This window comes from Quercus lobata, chromosome 9 (genome assembly GCF_001633185.2).
Source record: "Quercus lobata isolate SW786 chromosome 9, ValleyOak3.0 Primary Assembly, whole genome shotgun sequence".
NCBI lineage: Eukaryota > Viridiplantae > Streptophyta > Magnoliopsida > Fagales > Fagaceae > Quercus > Quercus lobata.
This window is the reverse complement of record NC_044912.1, coordinates 47249853-47267021: the sequence shown is the minus strand read 5'-3', so window position 1 is coordinate 47267021 and position 17169 is coordinate 47249853. Positions and strand designations below refer to the sequence as shown.

At 32.2% G+C, this 17169-nt stretch overlaps 2 protein-coding genes across 10 annotated transcripts; both read left to right on the top strand.

The window, feature by feature from the left end:
• Positions 1-3032: 3032 nt before the first annotated feature.
• LOC115958923 (protein FAR1-RELATED SEQUENCE 5-like) lies at positions 3033-12141 on the top strand. Of its 9 annotated transcripts, XR_004084726.1 has the most exons (5): positions 3033-3230; positions 5236-5271; positions 5731-6265; positions 7678-7797; positions 8016-8582. XR_004084726.1 is itself a non-coding variant. In XM_031077185.1 (4 exons), coding segments are annotated over exons 1-4 (771 nt in total). In that variant the 5' UTR covers positions 3033-3228; the 3' UTR covers positions 12056-12141. The 9 variants fall into 9 exon arrangements, 8 of the variants coding, with proteins under 8 accessions (XP_030933045.1, XP_030933049.1, XP_030933048.1 ...); XM_031077185.1 differs by lacking the exons at positions 7678-7797; positions 8016-8582 and adding an exon at positions 11858-12141; XM_031077189.1 differs by lacking the exons at positions 7678-7797; positions 8016-8582 and adding an exon at positions 11858-12141 and having other exon boundaries at positions 5697-6265.
• A 3127-nt stretch (positions 12142-15268) lies between these two features.
• Positions 15269-16348, top strand: LOC115962086. Its single transcript, XM_031080962.1, has 2 exons — positions 15269-15511; positions 15638-16348. Exons 1-2 carry the CDS (start codon positions 15498-15500, stop codon positions 16188-16190), a joined length of 567 nt encoding a protein of 188 aa, XP_030936822.1. The 5' UTR covers positions 15269-15497; the 3' UTR covers positions 16191-16348.
• Positions 16349-17169: the final 821 nt, after the last annotated feature.

The window sequence follows — 17169 nt, the reverse complement described above, 5'->3', positions numbered from 1 at the left end:
CATTATTGCTAGTCATATGACAAAAATCACACCGCATCCCAATGATTCTTAGCCAATAAATTAGGGCTCAGCTTCTGTCCAGTGGCCAGTGGTCACTGGACACGTTGGATCCAGTGGCCACTGGATCCAACGTGTCCAGTGACCACTGGCCATTAGACAGAAGCTGAGCCCTAATTTATTGACTAAGAATCATTGGGATGCCAGTGTCGCGTATCCAACGTGTCCAGTGACCACTGGCCACTGGACAGGAACCTTGCCCATAAATTATTATTTTCTGATAAATACAGTCATATTTTAACTTACTAACAATTTTTTTTTTTTTTTGGGTCAAATTAACTAAAACTCACAAAGTTTGGTTACAAATTTATTTGAAATTAGAGGTGGCAATGAGGCAAGTTTGGTAGATTTTGTATTGAATCATAAATGAGTTAGGTATATAATTACCCAATTAATCATTTTCTACCAAGTTAAATAAAAATTAAATACTCATTAGTCACCTAACCCATTTAATACCCATTTAATCTTTTTTTTTTAAAGCCATTTAATCCATTTATTAAATTCACATATACTCTCCTTTAAAAATAAAAACTTAATTATTTAGATTATTTTTTAATCTAAAGCTAAAGTGCTAACACCAAATTAATTTCATAATAAATAAAAAATACATAAAATTAAAATGACAAAGATTAGCTACAAAATTTAATGTAGCCTAAGGTTATAACTTTACTCAATAAAATAAATATTACCCCATATTTTGAAAATCTAACCATTGAATTGCATGTTCTTTACTCTCTTAATAGACATGTCAAATTTTGTGTTAATCGGATATTATTTATTATATGATCTATAAGGTTATATTTTATGCATAATTTTAAATTACAAAAACTTGCAATTTAAACAATTTATTGATGACATAGTTATTGATATTTAATTTTCTAGAAATTTTGCAAGCATGAAGGATATAAGAAGAAGATATAATTCAATGGTGAATTTGTCAAAATTCACCTCCAATAAAAAAATATTGAGTAATTTGTAGTCTAACGTTACAACTAATTTTATAGCTAAACTTTGTCCAAATTAAAACGTGGTATCTTATTTATAAAAAATGAAAAATTCATAAAACTGTTTCAGATTGCATTAGTTTTGAGTTTGAGAAATTAAGAAGAAAAACAAATATGAAAAAATTTCTTTTCTTTTTAGGTTTTCTCAAAAACCAAGCAAAGCCCAAAGCCAAGAAAATCATTAATTGATTTACTCTAGCAATCACAACAAAATCAATCATCAACAACTACATTGAAATTTTTTCATCTACTTCCCTATGGTTTCTCAAGAACCAAATAGGAAAGTGAGAGAGCTAGGAAAGTGGAAACGATTTCATGAAGGAGAAGAGTACTCAACAGATGAACAATGAGGGACAGATTGATATCATTGTTATTGGGAAAGGTGGAGGGGGAGTAGCAAATCAAAATCTGGTATCATTGCAGTTGTCATCTTCATCAAAGGTGCCCAACAATGCAAAAACCATAGCTAGGAACAAAGCTCAAGAAGTGGATCTTGGTGTTTGGGAGGTGGGAAAATAAGAGCAAAACCTAAGAAAATCATTAAGAAGAAAAAAGAGGAAAAAGGGAGAGAGGAAAGGAGGTTGGCGACTGGGAATAGGTTAGTTCTTTTGTGTGTGTGTTTTATTTAATGTATATGGGTAACTCACTAGACCCAGTGGATTTATCCATTAAAACTCATTTAACTAGTTTATCCAATAGGTTTTTACCCATTTAACCCAAATGTTTAATTGGGTTAGGTCATGATTTACCCAAATTAGATGGGTCATGGGTGGATTAATGAGTTTGGTTATAAATTGTCACCCCTAGTCATAACCTAAAACCATAACTTAATCAATATCTTTTTATTGGAGGTGAATTTTGATAAATCCATTGTTGGATTACATTTTCTTCTAATATTTTCTATGCTTGCAAAATCTTCAAAAGATCAAAGATTAATAGTTATGTCACCAATCAATTGTTTAAATTTAAAGTTTTTGTAGTTTAAAATTATGTATAAAAAGTAAGTTTCTAAATCATATAGTAAATATTATATAATCAACGCAAAATTTGACATGTGTGTTAAGAGGCATAAAGAACATACAATCCAACGATGACAATGGTAAAAGAAATAACAATGGCAAGAGGTGGTAACAATGGTGGCTGTCGAATGACGTGATGGGACCATGAGGGCGAGGTCGGATAAGGACAACAAGAAAATGCAGGAGACAGAACTTGGTGCCATGCCATGGTGTCTATGGTTCTGAAGTCTTTTTCTCCCTCTCTCTCTCCTCTTTGTAGGTTAAACCTAGGTTTTTCTTCTTTCTCCGTTGGGTTTCAATTTCATGGGATTGAGTTTGTTTTTTAAATTCCAAGTGAGTCTTACATGACCAATTATTTAGTACATCAACGATAGAGTAAGTGTAGTATTGATTTGGTAGCTGTGTAAAGTTGAGGGAGTAAATTGGCCAATATAAAATTTTAGGGGGTATCTTGGTCACTAGTCCAAAGTTAAGAGGGTGTATGGGCATTTTTCCCAATTTAATTTTTATTAGAAAATATATTTGCGTTACATTGGTTATTGCATCCAAATGAAAAAGAAACGAAAATATACTTTTGGCCCTTATAGTTTGAGATTATTTTCATTTGGGTCTTGTATGTTTGATTCCATTTTCATGTTAACAATGTCATCCATTTTTATTAATAATTTGACTATTATGTGCTAAATAAATGCTGACTATTGAGACTCGTTATCCATATAAGTCAATTTTTGTTAATAATTTGATTTTTAAGTTTTAGATATGTGTTGTTTATTAAGTATAAATATCATCAACGTTTATTAAGACATATCACCCATATAATGTCAATTGTCAACATATGAGATTTATAACAAAAATACAACAGAGCAAAAAAATGAATGGGCCAAAGGCCCAAAGTGAATACAGCCTCTATTTTTTATTATCAAAAGTGTACTTCACTAAAATTTTGAAAAAAAAAAAAAAAAAAAAGTTTTTCTGCACAAACTTACAACAGTTTCGAGAACTCAATTGCCTACGTGAACACTGGAGTCTGGAGTGGACAGTGGATTTCCCAGAACAGGGAAAGAATCTTGTGAACTGAAACTTTCCTCACTGTAGAGAGAGAGAGAGAGAGTGGAGGGCATCATCATCATCATGATGAGAAGGAAGCTATGTGAGTCTCTCTCTCTCTCTCTAAAGAGTAAAGATAGAATTGTAAAACTTGTTTAGATTAATACGGGGTTTTGGTTGTGGAATTTACGACTTTTTCCTTGATGGGTTTTAATTATTTTGTCCAACTGTTTGAAATACTTAGCTTAGTTTGCTTTAATTTTCTATTTTGGAATCTTGGACTAATGGGTTTAGTTTCAAAGCAAAGTGAATTGTTGAATTGTTTATCATTCAATCTTGTCAACCGAATGTGTATCTGCCCTGAGCACCTGTTGCATTTATTTTCTATAACATAGATAATAAGAAATAAATTAGATGATTACAAACTGTTTTTTTTTTTTTTTTTTTCATTTTTTTATATTGATAAATTATTGTTTAAATGAGTAGATTAGATTTTACCACGTCATTAATGTAAAGCATTGATTATCATCATTTTGGTATCTATTTAAATTTTTGATGCTATGGTGAAATCCAATTCACTAATTGCAAAATGGATAAATAAGATTTTAAGAACTTCATAGAGTGGAGTTACCTAAAAGCTCTAGAGGATCCTAATCCCAATTAAAGCTAGACCTTATTGGCATGAAGTGAGTTTTGAGTTATTATTTTAACGAGGGAAATGTTAACGAGTGCCGTATGGCATTCATTAAAAATCTAATTAAAGAAAGTTTTTATAGAAAAAGAAAAAAAAAACGCAATTAATGTTTTGACAATTTTTTTTATTTTCCATAAAAGTGATGTCAAAACTTTACTAAAATAAATTCTTAACCAATACCGTACGGCACTCGTTAACATGACCCTTTTAACAATGATATGGTCAATGGTAAAGTTAAACTGAATTTCTTTTTTGGTCAACTGGGCGAGTTAAAGTGTTTCCCATGAAAATTGGAGTTTTTTGTTGAATAGATGCAAAAATAAATCACAAGAACTCAATTTAAATTGTGTGATTTCATGTGCAAATGGAATCAATTAACATGTTACTTTCGGCAAAATTGGTCACTGAAACTTGATGAAGTAAGAGACTTTCAGCCCTACACTGACTGTCAAGAATGGAAGCTAGTGAGGTCATGTCAACTTATGTCAACAATTTTATTTAGTAAGGTTTGTAAGAAAGCTTTAATAGAGTTTATGGTAGTAGTTTCTTCTGTAATACTTTTTTTTTTTTTTTTTTTTGAGTTTTGGACATCAAATGACCTGCAAAACAAGCCTCCTTTCAAATTGGTTTGAAAGGAAATAAATGTAATGGAATGCATTGCGTGAGTAATACGAGTAAAACCTTTTCCATTATAATTGATAGTAGTGAGTTGGATGATGAAGTTATTTATTGTTCATTTTCTATTTATACTCATTAGATTTTGAAAATTTCCATCCATTTGAGGGTCACAGTATGAAATTAGGTTGGAGGTTTATGGCCTTCTAGCTTCTTTGATTTTTGAACTTTCAATTGTATCAATTTGCATTTGCACATTAGCACCGATGAAGTCTGTATTGTGCATGTTTCATTATGACCTTTGATCCATTGTAAAGTGCTTTTCACGCCTTAAACAGTTGAATGACCAAGCATTGCTTTTTTGTGTCTCTGGGCTTTGTGCTTTGTGCTTCCCATTTATTTATCTTTTGAAGTACATGCTCCAGATCAAAAGAAAATCAAAGGAAATTTATTGAAAGTTTAACAGCCTCTTTACAATAAAATTTAGCTTGTCAGATCATTAATTAACTCAAGTTTTGGAATTTCACTACAATCATCTGGATGATGCTAATTTTTTGTTACAGCATCAAATGGTTTATGGCTGCTTGCTGTTATCTCACTTTTACCTTTCTTACAAACATATACCTTACTAGTAAAGACTGCTTAAAAAACTCTCAACTTTTTGAAGCTTACTCCAATACTTTGAGGGCTGTTATTTCAAGAATTGTTTTTGCAAGTACTTAAAATACTATTTCCACCTTTATTGATTTGCATTGATATTCTGTAATCTTACACATGCAGTTTGCTGTTTTGCATGAAGGCTGGAAATACTGAAGAGGCATATCAAGAAAAAGAGGTAATACCTGGGGAGAAAATATATTAACAGTTTCCCATCGTTGTTTTCATCTAGAAAGTTTCTAGGAAAAGAAGGCGCAAAGATTAATGTTTAACCCATAATTTATTTTGGAGACTTTACTTAAATGACTAAATACATTATAAAATATATGCGAAATTGGAAATCTACATTATTTTAAGGAGCTAGGTACCAAACTAGTTAGCTGCAGAAAACAGTGCAGGGGCTTTACAGAAATAAAATATCTCGGTTTCACCATAAGTTAAATAGTTAACATTTTTCTGTTCTGTATGAACTTTTCTTGGAATCTTACATTTGTACGTACCTCTAAAAGAGTTTGGTTTTTTGAAGAGTGTTCATTTATATATCTTGGTCTAATACTTACACTGGGTTTAGTACATGACTACATGTTTGTTTGTGTTCAACAGTGGATTTCAATGCTTATATATGTTGGAATTACAGAATGATTTCAGATTCTGCTGAGATGGAACTTGATGTGGACTTGGACAGCAAGATAATAGATTGCTCAATTGGAAGGGAGATTTGTGTTACCGAGGCTGGAGAAATGCTTGATTTATATGAGGGGAGAGAGTTAGGTATACATGAAATAGATAATAATGTGGAACCTTATGTTGGGATGGAGTTTGAATCTGAAGAGGCAGCTATGATGTATTATGATGCATATGCTAAGTGTTTGGGCTTCATTATCAGAGTTGGTAATTGCCATCGTTCAGGTCGTGAAGGATCAGTTATCAGTCGAAGGTTTCTTTGTAACAAAGAAGGTTTCCGTGTTAATAATAACAAGACAAGAAATACAAGAAGTCTCGAAGTGAGGAAGCCAAGGCAGATTACTAGGGAGGGTTGCAAGGCTATGATTATGGTGAGGAAAGAGAAGACAGGAAAATGGGTTGTCACAAAGCTTGAAACAAAACATAATCACCCAATGGGGATATCTGTTGGCAAGGGTCGTAGGTGTACAGTTCAGGCCAGACCGCAGGTTAGTTTTACATAAACTGTTTATAATTTTATGACAAAGTCATATGTGTGTGTGTGCGTGTGCATACAGTACTTTATCTTGATGCCGATTTTAATAAGTCATATATAATAATAGAAGTAGTTTTGCTTCCATTCTACTCATCAGATGCATTGCAACTATAGTGGTTTTCCTTATCATTCTGCTTTGATCTACTATAGTTGAATATACAATAAAATCAATGCCACTCCAAATTATTAAATTGAATTGCATGGTTCCCATAAAATTTTCAAGAGGTTCAATAACCTTGACAAGTTACTTTAGTTTATATTGCTCTGGTCTGATGATAGTTTTTGAAACAAGATTTTTTATGAAAGGATTTATGCAACAAATGCGAGTGGAAAATATAAAGTTGTTTTTTGTTCTTTGTCTACCTCCCAGCTCCCTTAATAAAATATTCTCCCACCTAAATCTTGAGGAGAGGAAAATTTGTTTTGTCCCTTTGCCTACTGATTGGTTTCTACTAGAATCTAATTTTATTCATCTGATCTTAAAAACAATATCTTGATCTTTGTATACATTTTCAATTGAATGTTTTACTCCTCTTAGCTGGAACTTGCTTGCCAAGATTTATCCTTTGAATCTCATGGATTCGTCTTATCTGGAGGATGGATATCTCTTGACTTAGATGCCTTCTTTAGCCAAGAAGTGGTCATCTATTTTACTATGTTTAGGGGATACATTATGTGTTCAAATCATAGAATGCTATTTTAATCTATATAGTATGTCTCTTTGTTTCTTTCCATTCTTTCAGAGGAAATTTCTTCCACTTTTGTGTCTTCTCTTAATTATTTGAATATTTAAAAAAGATTTTAGGTGAAATCTGCTACACAAAATTAAAATAGAACTGGAATTGGTATCCCTAGGAATAAATTGTGATTCCCATTCACTTCTTTGGTTGCTATGGTGGAATAGAACCGAGAATTAGAAAATTTTTCTTCTTTGTTATAATTAATCAGTTTCATATTGGAAAAATATATTATATGCATAGGTTGCTACCTGGCAGGATCAAGTACATCAAATGTGGCTAGATCAAGTGTATGCAAACATGTAGTTACAACAAAATAAATAAATGTGTAGTTGTGTTTATTTTGATGTCTAAATAATATTGGTTTTCAATGTGTAGTTTACTGAATAGTTGGTGCTGGTTATGGCTTGGTAAGTGTAACGAGTGAATGCCTGTGGCATCATGTGACTACAATTGGCCTGATGTTGCTATTAGAAGAATTTTCATAGACTTGTTTGATTTGATGTGATTTTGCCAATCAACAATAATGCTCAGCAATTAGGATGAGTTCCTTTGAGTTTGCAATAGGCCAATGGTGAAAAGGTGGAAAGTACCTTGCAGCACTGATCTTTTCTATGTCATGGTCCAGGTCCTTATGAACGCGGCAGAAAATGTTTTTTGCTTCCTTTGAGAAGGGCCCCTGAAATCTTCAGTGGGTTTGAAGAATTTGAGTGAAAAGTAGGCCAGATTTTCAACTGATTCACAACGAGTAATTCCCTACTAGCTTTGTAGCTTGAAAGGGGCCATCATATATAATTGTCATTATTGGTGCACCACATTCCATTTAAACTTTTTTCTAGATTTGGGGAGTAAGTTTAAACAAAGCTTTATTTCCAACTCGCAATTCCTACAATCATTCTCTCTTATTAGCATACTCTTTCATGCTCTCTTATTAGCATAATAATTCATGCATTGTTTCTTGTGAAGCTAACTCAAGCTTCCAGTAGTAATTCCTTCTTGGACTGGATATACCTATACTCTGCGAAGCACTTTCATCAGTTCACTGCACTGCCACTCATGGAGAGTAAGTGGCTACTTGGCTGGTTGCCAATGTACTGGCACTCATCCTGGTTGAGGATCAATGTATGTTGTAGAAAAAAGGCACTGGATCCAATAGATTTGTCCAATTATTATGAGTTGCAACCCAATTGTTATAGGTATTTCCTGTAAAAATATGCACTCAATTTGGCCATCTGTCCGAGGGTGATTGGCAGTAGAGAACTTTAACTTTAAACCCATCAGTTAACGAGTGCAGTCCAAAGTTCTCCAATAATTTGAGTTTCTTGGTCATGCACAATGTCCTCTCACAACCTAAAGTACTTTACAAGCAGTGTGGTGAAATCCAGAAAATGCCTTCAAGGAATTAAGGTTTCCAAACTGATGAGGTGCATGGCTTCATAAGACATTTGCCTCAGTGAGGCAAGGCATCAACTTTTATCTTGGACGCCTATGCATTTAAAATTTAAACAATATCAACTGTTATCTCTGTATTTAAATGATAACGGCCTATATATGGACAAGGCGCGTCACCCATGAAGGCGAGAATTAAAAGAGAAGTAAAAAAATAAATTTATATGGTGATACCCTTCTGTATCTAGTGCTGCACCAGGTGCTTTTTTGCGTTTTCTTGCCCTTTGCAGAGATTGTTCATAATGTAGATTTAATGTGAAGGGGTTTTGGACTTGGAAGTTTGTATACCGGGCATGATGTTTCATGGAGTATGTCTCTGGAGAGATATAAGGACAGCTGAGATTTCTTTTCTAGGTTCTAAACTTTTAAGATTTAGGATAGTAATCCAGACTGTTTTCAGCAATGTGTTTGGTCTGGGAAGTTATGAAGTCTTTCTTTGTTATTCTGCTCAATATCAACGAGGATGATGCTTTTGCTTCCCAGTTGTTTGCATGGTGTCAACTTTATTGCAGTCATATCCTTATAAGATTTTTTTATGACTAGGAATTGGATTATCTCTGTGAGCTTTATGTATTTTTCTAGGGGCTAGGGAGAGGGCAAGGGGATGGATGAGGTGACCTGGACTTTATAAATAGGAATCAACAATTTGTGGTTGTCCCTTTTACATGGTTTAGAGGGCTCCAGTTTTCCGTGGAAGTTTCTGCTCATGGGGTCCCTTCAAAGGTTTTCTTTCTGGTCCTGTGTCCCTGGTTGTACTACCCACAAACACCAAAATTTCTTATCTACTAAACCTTATTTAGAGAAGATACTCGCTTTTTAGTTGCTGCAGAATCCATCAAGAGGCAGTGAGTCAGTGAATTGGCTTGGTACCTTCAAATCTTAATTTATTATTTATGAGGGATATTTTTTTAATCCAAATTTATGAGGTGCTTGCTGGTCTGGATTATTTGGCCTGATACTTGATCTTATGGATGATTTTGTCTGTATGGAAAAAATGAAATAGTCTGACTTCTAGGCTGGATTTGGTCCTTGTGAATGAAGTAAGTAGTTTGTCGTTTGAAGAGATGTAAGTTTTCCTTGCAACTATATTTTTATTCACTTTTCACTTTCATGGATGATAGACTTTTTCTTTGCTGTTTCTCCTTTTTTAGATCACATTGATTGCTTAGGTGTTGTTTGTTATTGCTCCATAAAATACAAAGAAAAGGAATACTTTTTTCCAACCATTCTAAAAGGACTTTCCGTTGAAGATCTGTTTGGTAATGAGTTAGAAAGTCCTAGGTTATGCAACTTTGTTAGAATTTCATCTTATGAAAGCAGGGTAGGAGAAATCTTCTAGGAACTCGTGTGCTGGAAGCACCCAGATATTCTAATAAAAATTTCTTCTTTGACTTGTAAGTCCATTTTTTCTTATTTATTGTGCCAATTGGGCCAGAATTAAATCAAAGCACTCAAGAAGGTATCAATAAAGTAAGTATCATGCTTCAAATTTCACAATGCTGCATACCAACAGGGGTGTTCAAAAGTATTTTAGCGTTTCCATGTGTTACTCCACTGGAAATATGTGAATTGTCTCTTTGTTTACTCTTGGAGTCAGGAATGGCATCATGGGAAACATGGTTTAATATTTTTTGAGAGCATTTCTCTTGATTATAATTTTACCTCTAGCAATTTTCCTTTCTTGCCTGTATTAGGAAATTTACACCAGCAGAGGAAAAAAAGGGATAGGTAGATAAAACAGATGGTTTTCTAACTCTCAAGGCTCCTAAACCTTATTTCTTATTTTCTTGTCATAACTAATGCATTAAAATGTGATTGGTTCCCAATAAGAAGATTGGGATGTTTTCTATATTTGTTACTTCATAAGCCTTGAGTAAATTTTTATGACTTTTTTGTTCACTGTAGAATTAACAGTGAGCATGTCTGAGCTTCATTATCAATGTTAAGTCATTCAAAACAATTAGTAGTGGCTTTTGGCATATCAGTTTTCTGCCATATATCCTCATATGTAAGAAAAGGAATGATGCGTTTTTGGAGGAGGGGGAACAAAAAATACCCTCATTTCAGCTTTGTTTACATGGAAACCATTTGCTTGCAAATAGTTTTTACAATCTTTTTGGTGTATTTTATTTTTTTTATATGTAAAATTTTGGAAATTGTATTTTAATATGTTCAGCAGAAGTACATTCTGTTGTGGCCCTTTGAGTGTTTAAGAAAAGTGTCTGACACTGATTAAAATAGGCTGCCTTCCACAGAGGCAGAGCAAGAGCTACATTGTCATCAATGAGGGCAATTGCTCCTACTGAAGTTAGAAAAACTTTTAGGTTCATATAAATATAATTTAAGATTATTTTTCTTAAGTGCCACCTACTTAAAAAAATTGTGTTAAAGAACAAAAAAAGATTTAAAACAGAAAATTGATGTGGGTGAAGGAGAGGAAAACCCTACTATCTAAATATCAAATATTTAATAACATTTGACCATGCAAGTTTTTTTGTTGTGTTGCCAATTTGATTTTAAATGTTTATATGTTTGGCATTTTTATTGTACTGGTTGGTTGATGACTATTTATTTAATATAGTTGTGAGCAATGTGCATTTGTCATAAGACTAGCAATTATACTCTTACTGAAAAGTTGGATGTTTATATGTCATAATTCATATGAGTTCTTAGAAAAATGAATACTATTATTTATTATAAAAGTAATTGGACGTTAACTATCAATTAATGTAATTTATTTTTTATTTATTTTCCTGAGTAAGACATTGTAATTTATACTTCTTTTGAAATATTCACTATTACAATACTTGTGTTATATATAAATGTGTATATATATATATATGAAATAGTTCAATTTAGGTCTTTTTCCATAAATGAATGAATGACATTAGTAAAATCTAAAGATATCTATAATTTTCTTAAGAAGAGTGTCATATTTAATTTTCATTTGAAGTGAACTATTTGTGTAAATCTTAACTCTTTATTATCAACTATTAATTTGAACCATTCTCTCTCATAATATAAATAGATAGGGCTTCATCAAATCACCAGAATTGCCATTAATTCAATGGTACTTTTTTCCAGCAAAAAAAAAAAGGGCTAATATCATGGCCCAACTAAAATAGCTAAAGCTACTGCTTTTGTTTAAGTAGTTAATTATAATTGTTGGGCTGTAAATGATTTCTACAAAATTATTGGAGCTTAATTGTCAACATCTAGATTTCTAAGGATTGTTTGTATAGTGTAATTCCTTCCATATTTATTACTTTACTCTAATGGAAAATCTTGGAGGTATCATGGCTTAATTAAGCTTTAGCCAAAGCTATACAATTACGTTTATGCATGGTTGTTCTGTGCAGGATGAGAAAGATAAGAAAATACGGGAACTGTCCACGGAACTCGGTCGTGCGAACCAACAAATAGCACAGTGCCAGGAGCAACTAAAAATAATTTTGAAATATATTGAACAACATGCAAACCACCTTACAAAAAGTGTTCAAAAAATAGTTGAGAATGTAAAAGAAGTTGATGCTGAGGGTCAAAGAGTAACTATATGATTTGTAGGTGTTAGCAAGCATATAGAACCTTCTTGTAATTTTCTCTTATTTAATAGTTGTTCAAGAGGTTGCCAATGATAGAAAAAAGAAAATGATTCACAAAAGAAGTGAACAAATTGGAGATGCATATCCTTATGAATTGGTTGCCTATCTTGTTTTACATACTGTGGGCAACCAAAAGAGGTTGGGATTTGTTTTTGAAAATCTTTGTATGATAGTGGTAACTAATCTCTTTTGTGGGATTTCACTCTTGTAGATACGTTAAAACTTCTTGACCAAGTTGCCTGCATTTTTAGGAGGTAAAATACAGAAGAACTTCATTTTTATTCAATTAATTCAGGGTGGTACAGATGGACCCAAAAATGAAGGGTCTTAAATGAGAGACACTCTTTCATATAAGATAAACCATAAACTGACCATTAACTCTACCCAAAACACCATTAGGTAATCATAGTAGCTCGCTCCCTACTATAAACTATAAAGCCAATATCTAAGAAGCTTAGATAGACCCAAGATAAAGGGTCTCGATTGAGAGATCCGCAGACACTATTTCATATGAGTTAAGCCATAAACTGACCACAACTCTTTCCAAAACACCATTATGTTTAGTTTTAAGTGTTAGCTGGCGAACATAGAAAAAGGATGCTAGTGCGTGACTTTAATTTCTAATCTGGTTGGATCAAAAAATTTATTCTAATAAGGCATAATTGGATTTTTGCTAGTGCGTGACTTTAATTTCTAATCTGGTTGGATCAAAAAATTTATTCTAATAAGGCATAATTGGATTTTTGAAGATTATGCAATGTTATTTAGAACAGATCGATTGATGAAGTGGGAATATAAGAAAATTTATGGACAATCGACTATGAGCAAAAATGGCAAGCCTTTACTTATTAGTTTAGGCCAAACATTGTATGTTCTAGTTAACTCACTTGGAATGTTTCCTGTTGTTAAATTAAGGATGTAAATTCAAATTCCGTCTACACTAAAAAAGAATTTACTGGTATCTTTGACTTTAACTTGATAATCAAGAATAATTTAAAAAAAAAAATGATGTCACACGTTTTAAATACTATCAAAAATTTTTTTTTTTTTTTTTGAGAAACAAATCCTCTCATATTTTATTAAAACAACAACAACAACAAAATGTTTAGATCAAGCATCATATTCTCCATCTAATTGATGTTATGGCCAATCAATTGTAAGTAGTCAAAAGTGCATAAGGGTAACCAATATTATCAATTGGCTCTCGTTAAATTAATACATTTTAAATTATTTTTTTTAAGTAAGAAATGAAAAGAGTGAATGAAACTCATAATTTTTTTAATCCTAAATAAACTTTAAAGTTTAAATAAGTATTCTTTTGACTATGTAGATAATGATTTATGAATAAGGCATATAGAAGATTTAAAAAGAAAAAAGAAAAAAAAGGCAGATAGAAAAGTTAGAACTATGTGAAAAAGATATAGGAATTTGGATATGGTATTGGCTTTGCTATAAGAAATTTCAAAGGAATCTTCGTAACACAGCAAAAGTAGATATTTTCAGGGACCATAGTTGGGTGGAAGCTCACTTTAATGTCTTCTTAAAAGCTCTACACTTTTTTGCCAACGACAATACAACATGGACTTATGGATGTGCAATTAGTCAACCATATATGTGAGTGTGGTAATTTGTCCCACTTGAAACCTGTAATATTCTATTTTCAGGATGTGAAATTAGGATTTTTTTTTTTTTAAAAAGAGATAATTTTAATTTATGATGTCCGTTTTTAATAATATCAGACTAAGATATCAATCGATTTTTGGTATAAATAGGGATTGAACTTCATATTTCTTAGTAAATCATTAAAGATTTTATCAATTGAACTAATTAAAATCCAAAAAAAACTTGAAACTTTGGTTTTTGATCGACTTGAAATTTGCAATATTCTATAGATGTGAAGATGGATATTATTGGTACATCAGGAAGATGTAAATTTTTTCTTATATATAAATAAAGGCTGTAAACTTGGCCATCTTTTCTCATCCAATGTATAGATTACTTGTAAAGTTTAAGCATTGAATAAAAGTAATAACGCGTAGACTTTTACGTTTTACCAAAGAAATAATATTTGCCAAGTTGCAGGAAAAATGTTAGGTGGGGTGGGGTGAATATTGTCATTTTAGAGAGAAAGTGAAAGCAATGAAAATTATTTACAGCCACGTGTCCTTCAGCTGAAAGTTTCAAAAAATTTCCCCCTGAATCTTGGTCCAGAAGAAACCTCAGTCACCATCATATCATTTGGACTAAAAGTATGATATAACAACTCAGCCAATAAAATGTATGATATAATAAAGTTTTTTTAAAAAATCACTAAAATTTTATATTTATCTCATAATAACTTGTTTCTCAAAAAAAAAAAAAAATCTCATAATAACTTTTCTCTATATGCCGACTGACCTCTAAAGTCTAAACCAACAAAAAGTTTATGATTAGGTAGTGTAGATGATTATTTGACCAAAAATAAAATAAAATAAAAGACTGAAATATGCTTTTTATTAATAAAATATGTTTGTAAAATTTAAAATATTGTAATTTTATATTTGAAATATTTATACCTTGTAAATTTTTGGCCAACGTAGTGGGAGTAACACTTCTGATAATTTTCAAAATATGGTTTGATTTAGGTGATGAATAAATGATTATTTAATAAATAAATTTTAATTTAGTTCAATTAAAACATTTAAAGTTCAAATTTTATTTAAGAGTTTTATTAATGTAAGCCCTTAAAGTAATAGCTAGTAAATTATTTTAGAAATTTTTTTAATGAAAAACAAAAAATTAATTAATTTTTTTACAATTTTTTCAAATTTTTATAAATTTTTTTAAAAAAAATAGATTATTGGTGTGTGCCTTAAGATTAAGAGCATGACTCTTTATTTTATACCAAAAATTGAATAATATTTTTTATTGAATAACCAAAAAAACAATTATTATAAACCGGATATTATTACAAAAGGAAAAGGGTGCACTCTTTTTTTATTTTTTAATCAGGAAAAAAAAAAAATTCATGAAAAGAGGGGCACTTTATTTATTATCAATTTGGGGCATTCCAGTTATTTTGTATTGTAATGTCTTTGTCAAACATCAGGTTTAGACATTTGTACTTTTGTTTTGAAACAGTCCTCACCATCTGCCACCTTCACTGCTTCAAAGTTCACACCCTTATTTAAAGACCATACCAAATTCACCAATAAAGCAAAAACCCAAAAGCAAACCACAAACAAAAAGCAAAGTATTCTCTCTCTTCTTCCTTCCAAGAAACCATCATAAACCCTACAAGCAACAATCAATTAACAAAACAAAACCACACCTCCTTCCTTCATCAACATCCTCTCTATCTCTCTCCACACAAAGAAAAACATAAACCCCTTAAGCAACAATATATAGCAACACCACCATGTCCATGGATGAGTAATTTCTCTCTCTCTCTCTTTCTTTCTCTAACTTTGATTCAGATAAAACCCATGTCTTTTTTTCTGTTCTAATTACAAAAAAATCAAATATTATAGCTCATATATATATGTTTTCTTTTTGCAGATCTCCAAAAGACTACAGCAGAGTGACATCAACTTCTATCACGGAGACAACAACAAGTGTACACGTGACAGCCTTGGATGGCCTAGTGAATGTAAACTCACTCTTCACAATAGCGGTTTTTGTGGGTCTTTCTCTAACAACACCGAATCAACGCAGCCTTGAACCCAACACAGCCTGTGATGCTGGCATTGACGTGGCGAGGAAACTCTTGGTGTTTGAGGTTGTCTCTTTTAGCTTCTTCTTGTTTTCTTCATTGGTGGCACAGGGGCTTAAGCTGGCTATCAACTTGTTGAATAGTAAGGATGTGGATGAGGCCTTCAGGGCCCACATAAATTTGAAGGTTTTGAGGCTTGGAATGATGGGGTCGGCTATTGGGTCGGTGATGGGGTGCTTGTTTTTGATGCTGTCAATGGTGAATGTGATTCAGATCAGGTTGGGGATGTTGTCTTGTGGGAGTAAATCTGCTGTGCATGCTGTGGCCGCTTTGCTAATCTTGGTTTCTTCTGCTCTTATTGTTTATATTTCCACTGCTATTTATGCTTTTTTGCACTGATCTTGTTCTTATTGTTGCTTCAAAATTATGTATTGGTACTTAATGTCTCTGTATTTGTGTGCGGAAAAGAATACATATGGCCAACCCCAAAATTTTGGGAAAAGGATATTTCTATGTTTAAATGGATCCATTTTATGATCAGGGTAAAAATTAAATTATGTGCCAGTCTGTGATCGTTAGATCTAGGAAATCAAATCTTAATGGACTCTTTCCATTTTGTGTGAAACGGAGAGGACCAATGGCTTTGTTTATTTTTGACTACTTGTGCCGTGCCTACCTCACTAATGCTGTGTGAGGGTCCTAATTGGTTATAACTGAAATGAGGGCAAGGCTGTGTGGGTTAAGGAGGAATTTGAGATGGGAAATTTGGGAGTTGTTAATTCTTTAAGATTCATGAAAATTTGGTTGTTTGGTTGACAAGTAAATTATAATTTGTGTGAATGTCTCAATTCCTATGAAATAGGAGAATTCTAACCATGTAGGAAATGTTTACTTGCATATCTTGGATTTGTGTTAGAAATGTGCCTAATTGAGCTTATTTTTGATAATTCTATTGTCATAGTAAGTGGGGGAGAGGGGATTGAAGCACTGGTTCTCCTAATAAAGGTGATCGTACAATGTTATTGAGTTACAAGGCTCTTGGCTTGCCTAATTGAGCTTATTGTTGGTAAATAGATAACTTTTGTTTGTTGAGAACCTGTTAAGGATAAGGTTAGTTTGATTTGGACATCAAGTAACTTGATGTGGAATTTGATCCAGTTATAAGATTAGATTTGGTTAGAATTTTATTGATGTGATAGGACAATCACTTAATCAGCTCAAAATCCTCTCCATAATAATTTTAATCATCAATATGAGAGTTTTGGTTAGGAAAGGAGTTAGCTTTTATTATACTCAGCTGGATTATATACTAGTACTAATAATTTGTTGATCAGTTTGTATATTGGTACCAAAATCTTCCCCTTTTAAAGATTTTATT